General features: G+C 31.0%; 2 protein-coding genes across 2 annotated transcripts; one reads left to right on the forward strand and one right to left on the reverse strand.

Annotated features, from left to right (window-relative positions):
* Positions 1-9,859: 9,859 nt before the first annotated feature.
* Positions 9,860-12,067, forward strand: xit (ALG6/ALG8 family glucosyltransferase xit). The gene is made up of 4 exons (XM_065508466.1): positions 9,860-10,025; positions 10,088-11,002; positions 11,287-11,397; positions 11,466-12,067. The coding sequence occupies exons 1-4, from the start codon at positions 9,949-9,951 to the stop codon at positions 12,037-12,039; spliced, it is 1,677 nt and encodes a 558-aa protein (XP_065364538.1). The 5' UTR covers positions 9,860-9,948; the 3' UTR covers positions 12,040-12,067.
* Positions 12,068-15,566: 3,499 nt separating this feature from the next.
* On the reverse strand, positions 15,567-18,879 carry LOC135957680 (matrilysin-like). Its single transcript, XM_065508467.1, has 6 exons — positions 18,744-18,879; positions 18,535-18,687; positions 18,092-18,252; positions 16,072-16,233; positions 15,725-16,015; positions 15,567-15,657 (listed from the first exon to the last, which is right to left on the reverse strand). Exons 1-6 carry the CDS (start codon positions 18,852-18,854, stop codon positions 15,651-15,653), a joined length of 885 nt encoding a protein of 294 aa, XP_065364539.1. The 5' UTR covers positions 18,855-18,879; the 3' UTR covers positions 15,567-15,650.
* Positions 18,880-18,927: the final 48 nt, after the last annotated feature.

Below are 18,927 nucleotides of genomic sequence, written 5' to 3' on the forward strand. Positions count from 1 at the left end.
GACATTTCTATAACAGGGATAATATTTTATAAAGTATAATAATATTAATTAATTAGTAATTTCTTGTTAACCTGTTGCACCTTGTTTTGCCTTGTGCTTTTTTAACGTTAATATTATAAATTTCAAATACTTTTATATTCTTCAATAATTATTTATATTCTTACTTAAATAGTAATAATAAACATTTTAATAGGATTAGAAAAATGTAAAACACATGAAACTAATAGGCTTATTAGTGTACTTGTAATATTAAATTTCATTAAACACAATTAATTTGCTAGCATTTTTCTTTGAAATAATCTTATTAGAAACATTAATCTTTCATATTCAATTTTCAAGAGTCTGCAATTATTGAACATCTGTACAGTATGTAAATAAGTATTAGTTAATATATTAATTTAATAGTAAAGAGGAAGTTATAATAGGTTGTTCGTGGCTTTTGTAATAAATAATTATTGAAATTTTATTAATTTCGCACTCACAGAATCTTCTAAATGTTCCACAACTTTTTTCGCAATTTAATGCAACACCTTTTGACATTCGCAGTAGCCCCCTTCTTCTAACATATGTATCGGAAATATACCAACATATCTCAGTGTTCAATTTAGTTATAGGACTTGAAAATTATCTTCCAGTTAATTTTCATATTAAACAAGTTGCTGTGCAGATTCTTGTATCCCTACCATCAATAAGCGACAATAAAATATGTTTCTGATATATGGACTATATGGCGACCGATCCTTACAAAAGTTGGTAGAAAGATTTAGGTTCATATAAAACTAATTTATGTTCAATTTCATCTCAATATTAATTATTAATAATAAGACAATTATGAATGTTCAAGTCATTATCTGAGGGGGACCTTATATGGGGACTAGGGACAAATGTTGACCGATTTTCGCCATACTTTACAGTATAATTTCAGAGTACTTAGAACTAATTTATGTAATTATGTGAAATCATGGACCGATATTGCTCATTTTCAATACCAAATAAATCATGGCAACAGAAAACTGCCATGATTTGTTTGGCCCCTCCTTTCGTTTGGGCCCTATCCTGACAGACAGACGGACGGACATAGCTAGATCGTCTTAGAATATTATGAGGACCCAGGATATACATATATATTTCCAATGATTTTGCTAGTTCTTGTTTAGTTTGGCAACAATCTTCATTGAGTAATGCCTCCAATTCTTGGTCTTCAAACTTCTATGGCTGGCCTAGGCGATCATTGTCTTCGGTGTCAAAATCACCACTTCCGAACCGTACAAACCTCAGGCACGCTGACCGTCTGAACGTTGAAATCAACTTTCCCTAGCCACCAAATAACTTACATACATGATTCATATAGCAATATATCCCCTATGGAACCGGTTCGGTTGCTATTTAAAATCGAGAAAACCTGAGATATAAGGAAAAAACCAGGACAAACTCGAATTTTGATCTATATCTGGATTACTAAGTTATTAATATAGACAATATGGATATCTAATGATAGATATTTCAAAGACCTTTGCAACGGCGTATATAAGGCCATAGTATGTAAGTGAGACATACAATGGGTCAAAATCGGGAAAAAAAATATTCTTTTTTCTCAAAAAACTTTTTTCTCCAAAAAATTTTTAAAATTTCTTTTTTAGTTAAAAACAAGTAAGAGAGCTATATTCGGCTTTGCCGAATCTAATATACCCTTCACCAAATTATAAATAAATATTTTTATTTAAACAAAATCAAAAAAATTTTTTTAATGTTTTAAAATTTTTTTAAAAAAATTTTTTTTTCCAAATTGTTTTTTAATTTTTTTTAAAAAAAGTTTTTTTTTTGTATGAATCGTGTATATAAGTTATTTGGGGGCTTCGGAAAGTTGATTTCAACACACAGACGGACAGACGGACATGGCTATATCCATTCCGTTATCTATAACGATCTAGAATATATATACTTTATGGGGTCGCAAATGAAAAATGTGGAAATTACAAACGGAATGATATTTAAATGATAATTTAACAAAATAAATTTTTTTAAATGTTGACTAAAAATATTTATTTTTGAAAATAGAAATTTCTAATTTAATGTGAATAGCTAAATGTCTTGCTAAAAATAAATTTTTCCATTTCGTTACACTGTGTATATATTTTGTTTGTTCATGCTTATTTTGCACTTTTTTCTGTAGCTGTTTTGTGTAAATTTTTTGTCATACAAAATTTACTAGTAAAACAAATTTTAATAGTGTTTAGTTATTTTTTTGTTGCTATTTTAATATATTTTGCAAAGAATTACGGAGCTAGTAACCTTCAAAAACGTGCCTAGGTGAGGCACATTTATTCCCAATTTTTTTTTTCTGCTGCTGCCTGTCATAGATGCCACCACATACTTGCCAGCACAACAAAGCGAACAGAACAGATACATAAATTCATACGTCCTCAAAAATAAATTTATGGTCGTGCATCTTCAATTTAGACAGACAGACATACGTTAAAGCGGTTACTTGTAGTCAGTCTCAGACTCATACTTAAACATTTTTGGTACTTATACGGTCTAGAGTCTTAAATACTTGTTCGTTATTTAGAAAATGATTTAAAACATTTTTTAATTTTTCAAAGTTTTTTTTTTATTTTTTATTTTGTGGTTTTTATTTAAACATGGGCTGAGTGATCATCATTATCAGCAGCAGCGGCATTAGAACCTCATCTTCATTGCCTTAAAATTAATACTTGTACTTTATAGAAAATTAATTTAAACATAAAAAAACACTTCAGCTTTGGGTTTCTTAAATATACCTATTATGTATATTCTGCTTTTCATTCATAGCGTTTAATTTTTTTATTAATAAATAAATACCCGTTCTTACTAACTTGTCTTAGAAGTCATCTTTTTCTATACCCACCTAAAAATATGGGCGGTATATTGATTTTGTCATTCCGTTTGTAGCTGATTAAAATATTTGTCACATACCCCCATATTCCTTGACGATCTGCCATGTCCCTCCGTGTGTCTGTCTGTTGAAAACACGATAGGGCACAAACGAAAGGAGCTAGCCGAAGATTTCCACAAAAACTAGCTGTTAATAAGGCTTGAAAATAGGTCCATGGTTTCACCTAGCCCCCATACAAATGTCCCCCCCCCCGGAATTCTGTTTGATCAGTCATAAATATGTTGAATATGCGGCAATCCTGATAAAATTTTTCACAAATTAGTTCTGAAATTTTACTGTAAAATATGGCGAAAATCGGCAACATTTTCCCCTAGTCCCCTTACAAGGTCCCCCTTACAAGGTCCCCCTCAGATAATGACTTGAACATTCAAAATTGCCTTATAATTAATATCGTGATGAAATTGGACATAAACAAGTTTTATATGAACCTAAATCTTTCAACCAACTTTTATGAGGATCGGTCCATAATTGACCCTACCCCCCATATAATCCCTATATCACAAAAGTATTTTATTATCACTTATTGATGCTGGGTATACAAAATTCGTTTTATACGAATATAACACTCTTATTTGTTCTTTTTCTTAACATCTAAACAAAAAATTGTATTGTATTTTTATTTATTTACTCTTAGTATTTAAAATTAATGACAGAAATGCCATTACACTATCGCCAATAAATATAATTTTAAAACTTTTTTTTGTTGATGTTTATTGCTGGCCTGAGTTGCTTCTCTGTCATTTTTATCTCTCCTCTGCTTGCTACTCATAGATTTCAGCTTGTTTTTTTAATATTTAGATTTATATTTTACTAAGAAAAAATATATTTACAAATATTTTTTGTTTAATGTTACCATAATTCAATCACAGTAACAACTTCGTATGGCTATTATTAGCCATATTGATTTAGGGGGAAAACCAGTAGGAAATTTTGACATTTTATTGTTTACTTTATATTTTACATAAATTTAATAGGCTTAAAAGTAAAAGGTGTTCTTTGAAGCCCGATAGAACTTGAAATTGTTAAAAAACAACAAAGAAAATTGTAATAAAAAAAGTTTTATTCGAAATATGATTTCGTGCATATGGCCACCGGGGCTGTTCTTTCGAGCACTGCTCGAATAATACGAACAATTTTGCACTCCAAGGCGTCAAGGTGTCAAAACGCACTACCTTGGAGAAAAATTTTGTTTTCAATAAATCGATGGTTCCGGTCGCCGTATGGAATGAGGTTTACTACAGTAGCGTTATCCGGTTGAAACCCCATCTCGTCCGGATCAATGTCATCCTTGTTTTCAAACAAAAAAATCATTGATCATGGTGCTTTAACGATCTCAATTAATCGTAACGATTATGTTATTAGCGTATAAACATTCCCCAATAAGTTTCTTGTGTGGAAAACCATTTGCAGTTGTGACTAAAGAAGAGAATCATTTGTGACATCAGACATGATAAACACTTAAATATATATCGTCACCTAAAATGCAAAATAACGTAACATCATTTCAAAATTGTTTAAAGTAATGGACACAAAACCATTGCAATATTAAAAGTATCTATGAAATAAACTTGATTTCTTCCATTTGATCACTAAACAGAATGACAAACACATTTCCAAACTAAAATTTTGCGTCTTTTTATTATTTTTTAACTTATTATTCATTATCTACCAAACATTTGATTTTGTTATTTTTGTTGTTACGTTATTTTGCATTTTAGGTGACGATATGTATTATGGAGTGTCTAAAAAAACGGCATTTACCTTTTTTAAAACAGCACCGAGTACCTTCATATTTCTAGCCCGATTTAGCATCACGCTACTATGGGAAAAAGTCCCTTGAGTGGTATTCAAACAATAACGTCAATTTTGTACCACGGTAGGCAAATCTACCGAACTGTCCAGAAGTTCGGCCTGTGGAAAGGTATTGGCTTCTTGTAAAAAAATAATTTAAGAACATTGGAAAGGTATCCCAGGACATGTCCAATTTTATGCGTAAGTGGAAGAATGAATTGGTACATTCACCCTAATCGTGGTTGGCTAGGTTTTACTAGATTAAAGAAACAGTTTGCATTTTATCTTTAATCTAGTACGAAACTGTCGTAGGCAAAATAAGGGTGAATATTTTAATAAATTTACGTATTTTTGAAAATTTTTATATTGAACATAATACAAGTATGTATAAGTTTTTTCTGACTCACTCTTTATGTGCAATAATATTTTGATTTATAAATGGCTTCTCAAACTTGTTAGTCTAAAACAGTCAGTGGCTTTCCCTAAATATTTAACTCAAATATTTCCAATCTTAATCATTTCTCCTTAATAATGCGACAAAATTTCCTATCGACTTTAATAAGCTCAGACGGATCTTAAGTTTTTCAAATGTTATTTTGCTGTTAAAAAGAATCCATTCAAAATTATTTTATTTTAATATTGATTATAAGAGATCTAAAGCTACTTTGGTAGTTGGCAACTTTTTTTTTGTGTAGTTGCATTAAATATACTATAATTATTAAATAACAACAAAAAACAAAAAAACCAGCAACGTCTTCCACAACAACAGCAAGAAACCAAACAACCAACCCAACCAGTCGTCCACCAGTTATGAACAAACAAACCGACACACAGCCCCTCAGACATTCATACTTCTAAACAACAAAAAAAAGAGACGAGACGGACATTAACAGAATCGTGTACACTTTAACATTTAAAATGTTAAAACATTTTTATATGTCAAACATGTTGGTGACATTATTGGTATGTAACCTTCAGGAGCGTGCTAATGATGACTACGACGACGATGCCGATCTTTAATATTGATGAGATGTGCTGTTCTTTTTAATATGGAAACATTAATTTTTTCTAAATCTAAATTTAAGAGAAATAACAAAAAAAATTTCAAACATGTCTTCTTCATCATATGTAGATTTTAATCGCCAACAAAAAAAACGAATAATAAAGGCAAGTGAGAACCAACCATGTAGAGGGAGCGACATGTTAATATTAAATCACAACAAAACAGGCATGAGGCTAAAATTAATGGATGGATAGATGAATGAATGAGTGACAGACTGGTGTAAGATGTATGATTAGGTGGAGTCAATGAGAGATCTAAAATGTCAGTCAGTTAGCCAGCCAGCTAGTCATTTAGTTAGTTACTTAGTAAGTATGTAGTAGTAGTATCATTCCAATGCAAAACATGCTGATTGACCTGACCCACTTACATGCATTATAACGCTGTAAAGCTTCTGTTGCGGTTGCTAGTGTAATTTCCAATAAATATTGCTGTTAATTTGTTTACTTTTTGTTTGAAATTAATTATTTATCTAATTACATGTGCACACACAATAGTTCAATAGCAACCAACCACACAGACAAATAGCAACAAATTAATGACAGTCATTTGATTAATTTTTATTTTTATTAATTATTTATCATACCTACTTGTATGAAATAATAAATTTGAAAAAATTATAAATAAATTTATAACTGTCAAAACAGCTTTTCGACAAGTACATGTGATGCGTTATTTTTTTGGGCACACGAGGGACACATAATTAAATACATTAAATTAAATTTTGGCCGACAGATCAATTGAAGTTTTTAAAAATGAACGTTCGTTCTATGGTCTTTGTAAAGGTGAAGTAAATGACAGTTATATGTTTTAGAATTGCAGCCAATTTTTTGTAAGATCTTAAACACATCTAACAAATACATATAAAACAAGTAAGAGAGCTATAATCTTATATACCCTTCACCAAATTATACTTTGCAATAAAAATTTTAAATATTTTTAGTTGAACAAAATTTATTTTTTTGCAGTTTTTTTCATTTTTTGGAAAAAAAATTTTCGAATTGTTTTTTTAAATTTTAAAATTCTTTTTTAATTTTTAAATTATTATTTTTTAAATTTTAAAAAAAATGTTTTTTTTTGGTGAAAAAAAATTCCGGTTAAAAAATATTTTTTCCGATTTTGACCCATTGTAGGTCCAACTTACTATGGTCTTATATACGTTGTTGCAAAGGTCTTTGAAATATCTATCATTAGATATCCATAGTGTCTATAATAATGACTTAGTAATCCAGATATAGGTCAAAAATCGGGGTTGTCCTGGTTTTTTCCTCATATCTCAGCCATTTGTGGACCGATTTGCTGATTTTAAATCGAAAGCATGTCTGGCAGAATTATTGAAGATTTGAATCCCGAAGATATCAGGGGTCTTCAGAAAATTGATTTCAACAGACAGACAGACAGACGGACATGGCTTAATAGACTCCGCTATCTATAAGGATCCAGAATATTGTTACGTTTTAACCTTTTCAAAACGCTGGTTTATTTCCTTTAAATAACCGGATACTTTTGATTGCAAATAAAAGCCGTTTAGTAGTTTGAAAATTTGAACAACTCTTTATTTATTTAAAATGTACAACAACCACAGAATTAAATAGTCACTCAATGTTTTTTTATACACGTTTATAAATTCTCAGAAATACAGACACTTTATAATGTACACGAATTCACTTGAAAAATGCAGCACACTTTGAGGCACTTAGTTGATGTTTATTCGAATAGCGTCTCTGATAAACTCACTCACGACTGCAACCTCTGCCACTATTTATAACACTGCATTACCATCCTTCACCTTCGTGAGAAGGGTATATGTAAGTTTGTCAATATCTCCGAAATTCTTCCGGAAAAAATCAGGACAACCTCTATTTTTTACCTATATCTAGATTACTATGTCATTTGATAGATATTTCAAAGACCTTTGCAACGACGTATATAAGACCATAGTACGTTGGACCTACAATTGGTCAAAATCGGAAAAAATATTTTTTAACCCGATTTTTTCCCCTAAATATTAAAAAAATTTAAATTTTTTTTTAAATTAAAAAAAAAAATCGAAATTTTTTTTTTTACTAAAAAAAAACAACTTGGGAAAAAAATAAAAAAATACATTTTGTTTACCTAAAAATATTTAAAATTTTTATTTTGAAGTATAATTATTATTTTTATGGTGTAAAACATATTAAATTAAAACAAATGTTTTCTGTTATCATTTATTTAATAAATAGAAGTTTTTGTTAAGTTTTGTTTATAATAAAAATACATACGTTACATTTGAAAAAATGCAAGGCCCCCAAAACCCATTCTAGACCAATTGGAACATTTTCTTTTATTAAAATTGGTTCATTTGCCTAAATTAATTTGCTGTTCCTAATTTCATTAATTTATATAGTCTAGATCGATAAAGAGTTAATGGTTAACAAATTAAAAAATATTAAAATATAAAAAAATGTATAAAATCATTGTAGAATTAGCAAGGTACAATTATTAGAAATTATGTTCTCAATTATACATTCCCTATAACGTCAAACAAAACAAAATTAAAAAATATAAAAAGGAAATGCCAAAAAAAATAATTGAATTAACATTTTTATTACAAAAACTTACTGACAATTAAAGAAAAACTATATTTTTTTAATAAGTGTTTATAATTTCAGTTAAAACGTAAGAAATTTAAAAAATATCGCGGTAACAAATTAAAAAAAGTTAAGTGATTAAATACATAATTTGACATTTTAGGGGTGAACATTGGAAACTCTCTCTAATAATTGTACCTGGTAACTGATTGTACCATGGTATAAAATAATTATCAGAAAATAATTAGTGAATTTTATTTTTCTATGCATTTTATAGTTCATAGTTCAAAAATTTAACTAAAGGTACGTTTTCGCATACACCGTAATCGGCACCGAAAACAAAATTCCATACATTTGCACCGAACAAAATTTCGTTTCAGAAATGGGCAACGAAAATTGGGATCGAAACGGCACCGATCAGAAACGAAAAACCTGTTATTTGGGGCCGGAACGAAAACAACTTCAAGTAGGTTGTTTTCGGTGCTGTAGGAACGAAATTATTTTAATTATTTTATATTTGAAATTTAAAGAAAATCAAAATGAATAAAAAAAAATAAATTTTCTTTATTGGAAGAGGAAAAAAAATAGATTTTGTCAAAAATAATGAAATTCTATTTAATTTCCAAATGACAACTTAAAAAATAATTTAGTTTCTGAATTTGTTTTATGCGGCAACGCACCCAACTGAAACGAAAACAAATTCAGAAACGAGACGGTGACGAACACCAACGTTTCAGTTTTCGTTATCGGCGCCGATTACGGTGTATGCGGAAACCCAGCTTAAGCGAGCAAAATGATTTCAACTAGTTCATTTAACTCAATCAAGTAAATCGTTCAATTGAAGTAGTTCGTTCATGAACTACCCAAGTCAAATGAAATTTACCAACATACATAAAAAATAAAAATATTTTTCTTCGAAATTGATTTTATTATTGATTACGCTTCACTACATCATATTACATACATATGTGTACAAAATTTTAAACTGTTAGTATTTATAAAATTATGTTATTTAAAATAAAATAATTTTATTTAAATTTTTATTTTTTCATACAGATTTATATTTTTGTTTTATAAAACAACAATTCAAAAAAACGTAAGACATATAGCTTAAAGTGTCCATTTAAAAACTTATTTTTTTATAAAATATATTTCTAGTTTCATTGTAAGTCAGATTTGAAACTTTTGTTTCATATATTTTAATTTTATATCGTTTTTTAGCTTCTCCTATAAACTTATGAAAAGTGATGTTACGTTATTTTGCATTTTAGGTAACGATATACTAATTAGATATTTATATATGTCACGAAAATCTTATTATTCCTATAATTTTTGTTTTTTAATGGCTATTGCTATAATTTTTCATTTATTTAATTTACTTTCACATTTTCTTTGCAGTTCAAATAAGACCCTTAATAGTAATGCCACTTTAGTGTTAACATCTGATATGGCAACCTCCTGCAATCATATATTTATCGATAGCAGCTACTGATAAGCAAAACACAAAATTGTCATCTCTAAATAACAACACATCAGTTTTTACCGGCAAAACTTTTTTAGTTTAGCTAAAATTTTCTTTTATTCCATAAAAAATGGATAATAACGACTCAAAGTTATGGCCATTATTTATATTGACGATCTGCGTCAAAATGATGCTAGTGCCGGCATAGTAAGTAGTTCTTTAATTATTAACTTGGCATAAACAAACATTAAAATATTTCATTTTTTTAGCCATTCCACAGATTTCGAGGTGCATCGAAATTGGTTGGCCATTACTTTCAATTTACCCTTAAAAGAATGGTACTACGACGAAACTAGTCAATGGACTTTGGATTATCCTCCCTTTTTTGCCTATTTTGAATGGCTGCTGGCCCAGGTGGCCAAATATGTGGATCCCAAAATGTTGCAACTCACTAACCTTAATTATGCCTCAGAGGAGTGTAAATATTTTCAAAGAATATCGGTTATGGTAATGGATTTAGTGTTTTGCTTGGCGGTAAAGCGTTGCCTAAAATCGTTGGCAGCGATGGGCGTAAAAGTGCACAAACTCTCGGCTGAAGCTCTTTTGTTGTTTAATGTGGGTTTGTTGTTTGTTGACCACATACATTTCCAGTATAATGGTTTTCTATTCGGTTTGTTGTTGTTGAGCATAAGTTATATGCTGGAGGACCGTTTCCTGAAGGGTACTTTTATATTTGCCTGCCTTTTGAATTTTAAACACATCTTTTTGTATACGGCTCCTGCTTTTGGCATTTATTTGTTAAGATACTATTGTTTGGAGGCCGGTAAAAATCCGATATTTTGTGTGTATAAATTACTGGCTGTGGGTTTGACTCCCTTTGTGTTAGCTTTTGCTCCATTTTATCAACATCTACCACAAGTTTTAAGTCGTTTGTTTCCATTTAAACGTGGCTTGACACATGCCTATTGGGCTCCCAATTTTTGGGCTTTATACAATACAGCTGATAAGGTTGCGGCAAAAGTTCTGAAAGTGGAGTCTTCATCGTTTGCTTCATCTACTTCTGGTTTAGTGCAAGAATATGATCATGATGTTTTGCCTTCGGTGAGACCCTTGGCTACATTTTTTCTAACTGTGCTCACAATGTTGCCCATACTATGGAAATTGTGGACTTTTGCTGTTAAAAGGTAAGGTTGTTTTTTATTTATTGTATCTAGGTTGTCATATAAAGAACTTTACCAAAACCATACAATATGTCATTATTTTTGACTGTAACTTAACTTGGTTTAACTAAGCTTTAGTTAAACTAAATCAAATTATGTGAGCTTAAACTAATGTTATATTGTTTTAAGTTTTTTTATGTTCTGACTATTTTAGCATGAGTTTAGAGGTAACTACTACATGTTTTTACAGTTTTAACTGTAGATTAACTGAACTGATAATATTTTATGTTTTAATTTTTTTATTACAGAGACGCTAAAATCAACTTCCTTAGATCTATTGTCATTTGTTCAGCTTGTTCGTTTATATTTGGCTGGCATGTACATGAAAAGGCCATTCTAATGTGCCTAATACCACTGTGGTAAGTACATATACCCTCTAATAAAGATTTAAATTTCAAAAGTACTAAAAATCAATCTTGCTTTACAGTTTGCTGTTCTTCGTCTCCCCCACAGATGCCAAATACTCCTTTATGCTCAGTGCTGTGGGTTTATTCTCTCTCTTCCCCCTACTCTTTCACTTTGATTTGTTGATCATACGTTATTCTTCATATCTGGCTTATATGGGTTACATGTATACACGTTATCTATACGTACACAAAGACTATCCCGATATGAGTCTTTTGGAGGACTGCTATATACATGGCCTAGTGATTATACCCATATATGAGCATCTGATTGGTTGGCTAACGGGTTTAAATGAAAAACTTCCCTTCTTACCATTGCTCATGTACTCAACGTATTGTGCCGTTGGTGTTTTATATTCTTTCATACGTTATTATATATATGCATTAGAACTTAAGGCTATCTCTAACACTAAGACTACAACATCTAAGACTAAAACTAAAAAGTTAAAAAATATTGAGACTTCCTCCTCTGCAACTGCATGGCAACATGTTAAGGCGACCTCTGAAACTGGGACTCTGTCACAGAGCGTAGTAAAGACAAAGGCGAAACCTGTGAACCAGCAGAAGTCGAAGCAGAAGCTGAAGAAGCATAAATAAATGAAACTGTTGTGTTGTTACTCCTAAAGGGAATTTGTGTTGTTCTTGTGGTGCAACTTAACCAGGCGGTAGAAGCTCGACGCGGATAGCCACGTTCGGGTTGTACACGCAGGTTGTTGTACAGCCAATAGCGATTGTCTTTGAAGAAATAGGTTTTACCTGTAAACAAAAATAATATAGAGCTTGATTTGTGTAAATGTAGAAGAATATTACTAACCATTGGGTAAAGTAGCAGCTGCATCAATATTATCTGGTATGCCAGGCCAACGTTGCATTGTCTTTGGATAGCCACTGTCCATTGTTTGCAATTCATCATTATAGCGCCAAAATATTGTATCAGCAAAGATGTAAGTTCGATTGTTTTTGGCTTAATGTAAAAGTAGCAATAGAAAATTAGTAATTTGAATAGTAGAAATTGAAATTAAAAGTAGTATTGTAGTGCTAAACTTTGCTTTGTTAAACTCTAAACATAAAAAAGAAATTTGTGGTATTTTTTCAACTATTTGTGATAACTAAACTTAGGTGGATATAAAACATAGCGAAAGAATTGTAAACAGTTCCTAAAATGCAAGGAAAGAAGACCTTGCAGATATTGGAAAGGTATAAGAAATTAAAAACTGTTTAAAGGTTGACGCTAAATAAGGACTGTATAAAATAACCATATAAGCTAAATTAATAGGAAAATAAAGTTAATTTGGGAGTGTATAAAGGTCTACGAATAAAGCCTAGTTGGGATACTATAAAGATATCCGATTGAAGCTTAATTGGGAGTGTATAAAGTTGTAGGATTGAAGTAAAATTGGGACTGTATAAAGATTTACGTAGGATATTAAATCCAAACTATAATGATCTACACATAAATTAATTTGGGACAGTATAAAGATCTAAGATTGGAAATATATGTGGACTGTATAAAGATATATAATTAAAATTAAATTGGGACTAGGGAGATGCCAAACGGGACTGGGTTTTACAAATCCCGGGATTCGGGATTGTAGAAATGTAAATCCCGGGATTTTTCGGGATTTTAGTTAAACGTCAAAAATATCAAATTCAAGAATAAAAAGCTATTAATTTCATTAATATATTTAAGTAAAAATATAACAAATCAAAAACTAATGCATTGAATTAAAATAAAATGGTCCATGATTTTCCCTACCTCCATACAATTGTCCCCCGGAGTACTGTTTGAGCAGTAAATATCCTTATAAAATTTTGCACAAAATAAGTTGTAAGTACTCTGAAATTATACTGTAAAGTATTGCGGAAATCGGGCTACATTTGCCCCTAGTCCCCTTCAGAAAATAACTTGAACATAAATTTCGTAAAAGTGTAAATTGTGTAAAAGTCTGTCAATGCAAGGTTAAAAATCTGGCTGCGTTTGGATTTCAAGCGAGATTAGTATTATAAATATGCTGAAATTTAGCTTTCTAGGTATTTTGGATGCTTCAAAAATCTTCCTAAAATATCAAAAATCTCATAATATTCCGGGATTTGTTAATCCCGAAAAATCCCGGGATTCTTTTTCACAAATCCCGGGATTCGGGAAATCCCGATCCCGAAAAATCCCGGAATTTTCGGGATCGGGATTTCGGGATTGGCATCCCTAATTGGGACTCTATAAATATCTTCGATTAAAATTATATTGGGACTATATAAAGATTGAACATAAATTCAGACTGTATAAAGATGGAACATAAATTCGGACTGTATAAAGATTGAACATATACTCGGACTGTATATAGATTGAACATAAATTCGGACGGTATAAAGATCTACGATTGAAGTTACGTTGGGACTGTATAAAGATATACTATTGAAATTGGGACTTTATAAGGATCTACGATTGAAGTTAAATTGGGACTGTATAAAGATCTACGATTAAAGTTAAATTGGTACTGTATAAAGATCTAAGATCGAAATTAAATTGGGACTGTATAAAGATTTACGATTGAAATTATATTTGGACAGTACAAAGATCTACGATTGACATTATTTTTGAACTGTATAAAGATTAAAAATAAATTCAGACTGTATAAAGATCTACGATTGTAGTTAAATTTGGACTGTATAAAGATCTACGATTGAAGTTAAATTTGGACTGTATAAATATCTACGATTGAAATTATATTTGAACTGTATAAAGATTAAACATAAATTCGGACTGTATAAAGATCTACTATTGATGTTAAATTTGGACTGTATAAATATTTACGATTGAAATTATATTTGGATTGTATAAAGATTAAACATAAATTCGGACTGTATAAATACTGAACATAAATTTGGACTGTATAAAAATCTGCGATTAAAATTAAATTAGACTGTATAAAGATCTACAACTGAAACTCATAGGTCAAAGTCTTAAAATCGCTATCGAAATTAACTTTAATCAACTTACGCCAATATAAAGCAGCATCCACTTTTACCCTGCCAACTGTATTGCCCAATAGTTCTTCCAGCATAATAGGAGTATTTTCCAAAAACTTCTCATCCTTGAAAAACCAAATTTGATTACCTAAAAAAACCCAAAAATTAATTAAAACAAGTAAGAAAGATATATTCGGCTGTACCTTCACCAAATTATACTTTAAAATACAAAATTTAATAAAAAAAATTTCAAAATTATTTTTGAAAATTAAAAAAAATTAAAATTTAAAATTTTTTTTTTAATTTTATTGAAAAAAAATTTATGAAAAAAAATAATTTTTTGGTAAAAAAAAAATTGGGTTCAAAAATATGTTTCCCGATTTTGACCCATTCTAGGTCCAAATAACTTATATGCATCGTTGCAATGGACTTTGAAATATCTATCTATCATTAGATATCCATATTGTCTATATTAATGACTTAGTAATCCAGATATAGATCAACTTTCTCGATTTTAAATAGTAATAGCGAGCCGGAAGAATTCCCGATATATCAATCATGATGTAAGTTATTTGGAAAAGTTGATTTCAACGGACAGACGGATAGACAGACAGACGGACATGGCTATATCGACTTCGATATCTATAACGATCCAGAATATATATACTTTGGGTCGCAAATGAAAAATGTAGAAATTACAAACGGAATGACAAACTTATATATACCCTCTCCACTCATGGTGAAGGATATAATTAACAAGAAATATTCAACTTAACTCACCCGAAAATATCACCAACGTTTTATCGAAACGTTCATAGCAGGCATCAATATGTTTAACATTTTGAGGCAGCTCCCTAAACACATCATGTAACTTTTTGGGAAAGCCCATTAAAACTCTATAGTTGGGGGATACTTTCCAAACATATTCTCCCTTGAAAATGTGCATGGAATTATTGAAATAACAAACAGCATTAAAACGGCCCTCACAGATATTGGGTATTGGTGAATGATAGGATTTTTCCACATTAATATTTGAGGAAGTCGTAGTATGATCGGGAAACTAAGTAACCTATAATTATAGTTTTAATTATAATTTATGTATTTCAAAACAAACCTTTTCCTTTTTGTTATAATCCCTAAAATAGGGTGTCGTACTAATTTCCGTGTTTTCCTCATTTTCTGTACTCTCTTCTGCCGAATAATAATCCTCATTATCTCTTACCACATCATCATCCAATTTTTTATTTACTTGAAAATAAATTACATTTATTTTGCCATAATTTTTTGTTTGTTTCGTAAATTTCCAAAGCTTTACCTACAGTAGGCATTATACATGGCCAAAGTATCATCATAGTCCAGGACATTGTGCTCGGGTCCTTTGTAATAGGGAAACATGATCGAATTGAAGACCGGCGAATGAGCCAAACCCAAACTGTGACCCAATTCATGCAAAACCACTGTATAGAAATCCACACCTGTGGCCAGATCTGTGGAATTTTCTTTCCAATTTTCATCCTCATCGAAGTGGACATCACCGCCCCAGGACCCCATTTCGTAGGGATAGAAGGCATGAGCCAGTATATTGCCGGAACCATCGAAGGGATAACTTTGGATTTAGTTTAATTATAGAGTAGTTGTTAGGAAATGTTTGTTTACACTTACTTGTCTCCGTGATAACGTGCCCCAAAACCGATAATTATATCGGCCGAAGTGTCATCCACTCGATGAAATTTCAGGTTACTGTATTGTGACCACACATTTAAGGCTCGTGCTATATCTCTTTCGACTTGCTCGCGTGGTATTTTTAGGGACCAATTGCCGATTCTGCAAGATTTAAAAGATCAACGATTAAAGCTAAATTGGGACTGTATAACGATCCACGATTAAAGCTAAATTGGGACTGTATAACGATCCACGATTAAAGCTAAATTGGGACTGTATAACGATCCACGATTAAAGCTAAATTGGGACTGTATAACGATCCTCGATTAAAGCTAAATTGGGACTGTATAACGATCCACGATTAAAGCTAAATTGGGACTGTATAACGATCCACGATTAAAGCTAAGTTGGGACTGTATAGAGACCCACGATTAAAGCTAAATTGGGACTGTATAAAGATCCACGATTAAAGCCAAGTTGGGACTGTATAGAGATCCACGATTAAAGCTAAGTTGGGACTGTATATAGACCCACGATTAAAGCTAAATTGGGACTGTTTAAAAATCCAAGATTAAAGCTAAATTGGGACTGTTTAAAAATCCAAGATTAAAGCTAAATTGGGACTGTATAACGATCCACGATTAAAGCTAAATTGGGACTGTATAACGATCCACGATTAAAGCTAAATTGGGACTGTATAACGATCCTCGATTAAAGCTAAATTGGGACTGTATAACGATCCACGATTAAAGCTAAATTGGGACTGTATAACGATCCACGATTAAAGCTAAGTTGGGACTGTATAGAGACCCACGATTAAAGCTAAATTGGGACTGTATAAAGATCCACGATTAAAGCCAAGTTGGGACTGTATAGAGATCCACGATTAAAGCTAAGTTGGGACTGTATAGAGACCCACGATTAAAGCTAAATTGGGACTGTTTAAAAATCCAAGATTAAAGCTAAATTGGGACTGTTTAAAAATCCAAGATTAAAGCTAAATTGGGACTGTTTAAAGATCCACGATTAAAACTAAATTAGGACAGTATAAAGATCCACGATTAAAGCTAAGTTGGGACTGTATAAAGATCCAAGATTAAAGCTAAATTGGGACTGCATAAAGATCCACGATTAAAGCTAAATTGGGACTGTATAAAGATCCACGATTAAAGCTAAATTGGGACTGTGTAAAGATCCACGATTAAAGCTAAATTGGGACTGTATAACGATCCACGATTAAAGCTAAATTGGGACTGTGTAAAGATCCACGATTAAAGCTAAATTGGGACTGTATAACGATCCACGATTAAAGCTAAATTGGGACTGTGTAAAGATCCATGATCAAAGCTAAATTGGGACTGTATAAAGATTCACGATTAAAGATAAATTGGGACTGTATAAAGATCCACGATTAAAGCTAAATTTGGACTGTATAAATATCCAAGACTAAAGCTAAGTTGGTACCGTATAAAGATCCACGATTAAAGCTAAATTGGGACTGTGTAAAGATCCATGATCAAAGCTAAATTGGGACTGTATAAAGATTCACGATTAAAGATAAATTGGGACTGTATAAAGATCCACGATTAAAGCTAAATTTGGACTGTATAAAGATCCAAGACTAAAGCTAAGTTGGTACCGTATAAAGATCCACGATTAAAGCTAAATTGGGACTGTATAAAGATCCACGATTAAAGCTAAATTGGGACTGTATTGACGTTAAATTGGGACTGTATAAAGACCCACTATTAAAGCTAAATTAGTACTGTATTGAAGCTAAATTGGGACTGAATAAAGATCTGAGACAGAATATAAATTGAAACTGTATTGTAGCTAAATTATGAATATGAATACGACTGCATAAAGATCTACAATTGAATCAAGATCGGACTAGATGAAGAACTACATTTGGTGCAATAACATACCGTGATAAAGACAGATCCCCAATGTTTAGCTATTTCATTTTATCTTCACATTTTTAGCACACTTTCACTTTAAGTTATAATCTCTCTCTACTTACAAATATTTGATATTCCTTTTGCTCCAAGTTTTTGCACCAAAGATAAAACGTTTCGTTCTCGGCCTGAGACTATTCTGTTTAGCAGCAATGACTGGTTGTTGTCTTAGATAATATGGCTTGCCTTCAATATCGGGTACACCACAACGGGGTTTAGTAAACAGCTGATAAATACAAAAGAATTCATAAACAATTTTCTGTTATTATAAATTTTGTTATTGTGATACAAATTCAAGTTCATTGAACATAAATAGAATGTGAATAAGAAAAAAAAAAAACACAACTTTATCTGTCCCAAAAACACGCATTCAAGTATTTATAATTAAATTAAAAAAAAAGCGAGTCTTAAGTTCTTATCTTTTTTTTCAATAAGCCGGGGTTACTGATTCACCAAAAGATTTAATACTTATAATAAATTAAAAAAAGAAATGTAATAGAAAACCTACATCTAAAGTTAGAGCATCAAGTCTACCCGTTTGATTTAAGGCACCATATTTTTGTATATTTTTAATGGCTTCCACTATGGCACTTTCATGGTACAAGGCCTCTGAGTCATCGGGATTTTGATCCAAGTAGCCAAAGCGTCTCATAAATTTAAGCTAAAAATAAGACAATTTAAAGCTTTAAAATCAATTTTTTTCTACAGGAAATTTACCACTTCCGGTGGTGGTATTTCTATGCCATCTCTGGATCCTATGGGCAGTCCAGCTATAACTTTTAATATAAAAACTATTAAAATAATAGTAAATGTTGAAGTTTTCAACATTTCTTTAAGGTTTTTTTAATTTCACTTTCTTTTAATACGATTTTTTGTTAAGTTTTTATTATTTTTATTAAAC

This window comes from Calliphora vicina, chromosome 4 (genome assembly GCF_958450345.1).
Source record: "Calliphora vicina chromosome 4, idCalVici1.1, whole genome shotgun sequence".
Taxonomy (NCBI): Eukaryota; Metazoa; Arthropoda; class Insecta; order Diptera; family Calliphoridae; genus Calliphora; species Calliphora vicina.

Bases quoted from the DNA above. Each gene is read 5' to 3' on its own strand.
- xit (XM_065508466.1), top strand. From the start codon at position 9,949: ATGGATAATAACGACTCAAAGTTATGGCCATTATTTATATTGACGATC. The intron at 10,026-10,087 runs GTAAGTAGTTCT...TCATTTTTTTAG, and splicing joins ATGATGCTAGTGCCGGCATA to CCATTCCACAGATTTCGAGG. The intron at 11,398-11,465 runs GTAAGTACATAT...CTTGCTTTACAG, and splicing joins ATGTGCCTAATACCACTGTG to TTTGCTGTTCTTCGTCTCCC.
- LOC135957680 (XM_065508467.1), bottom strand. From the start codon at position 18,854: ATGTTGAAAACTTCAACATTTACTATTATTTTAATAGTTTTTATATTA. The intron at 16,234-18,091 runs GTAAGTAGAGAG...TAAATCTTGCAG, and splicing joins AAAAGGAATATCAAATATTT to AATCGGCAATTGGTCCCTAA. The intron at 16,016-16,071 runs GTAAGTGTAAAC...CTAAATCCAAAG, and splicing joins GCACGTTATCACGGAGACAA to TTATCCCTTCGATGGTTCCG.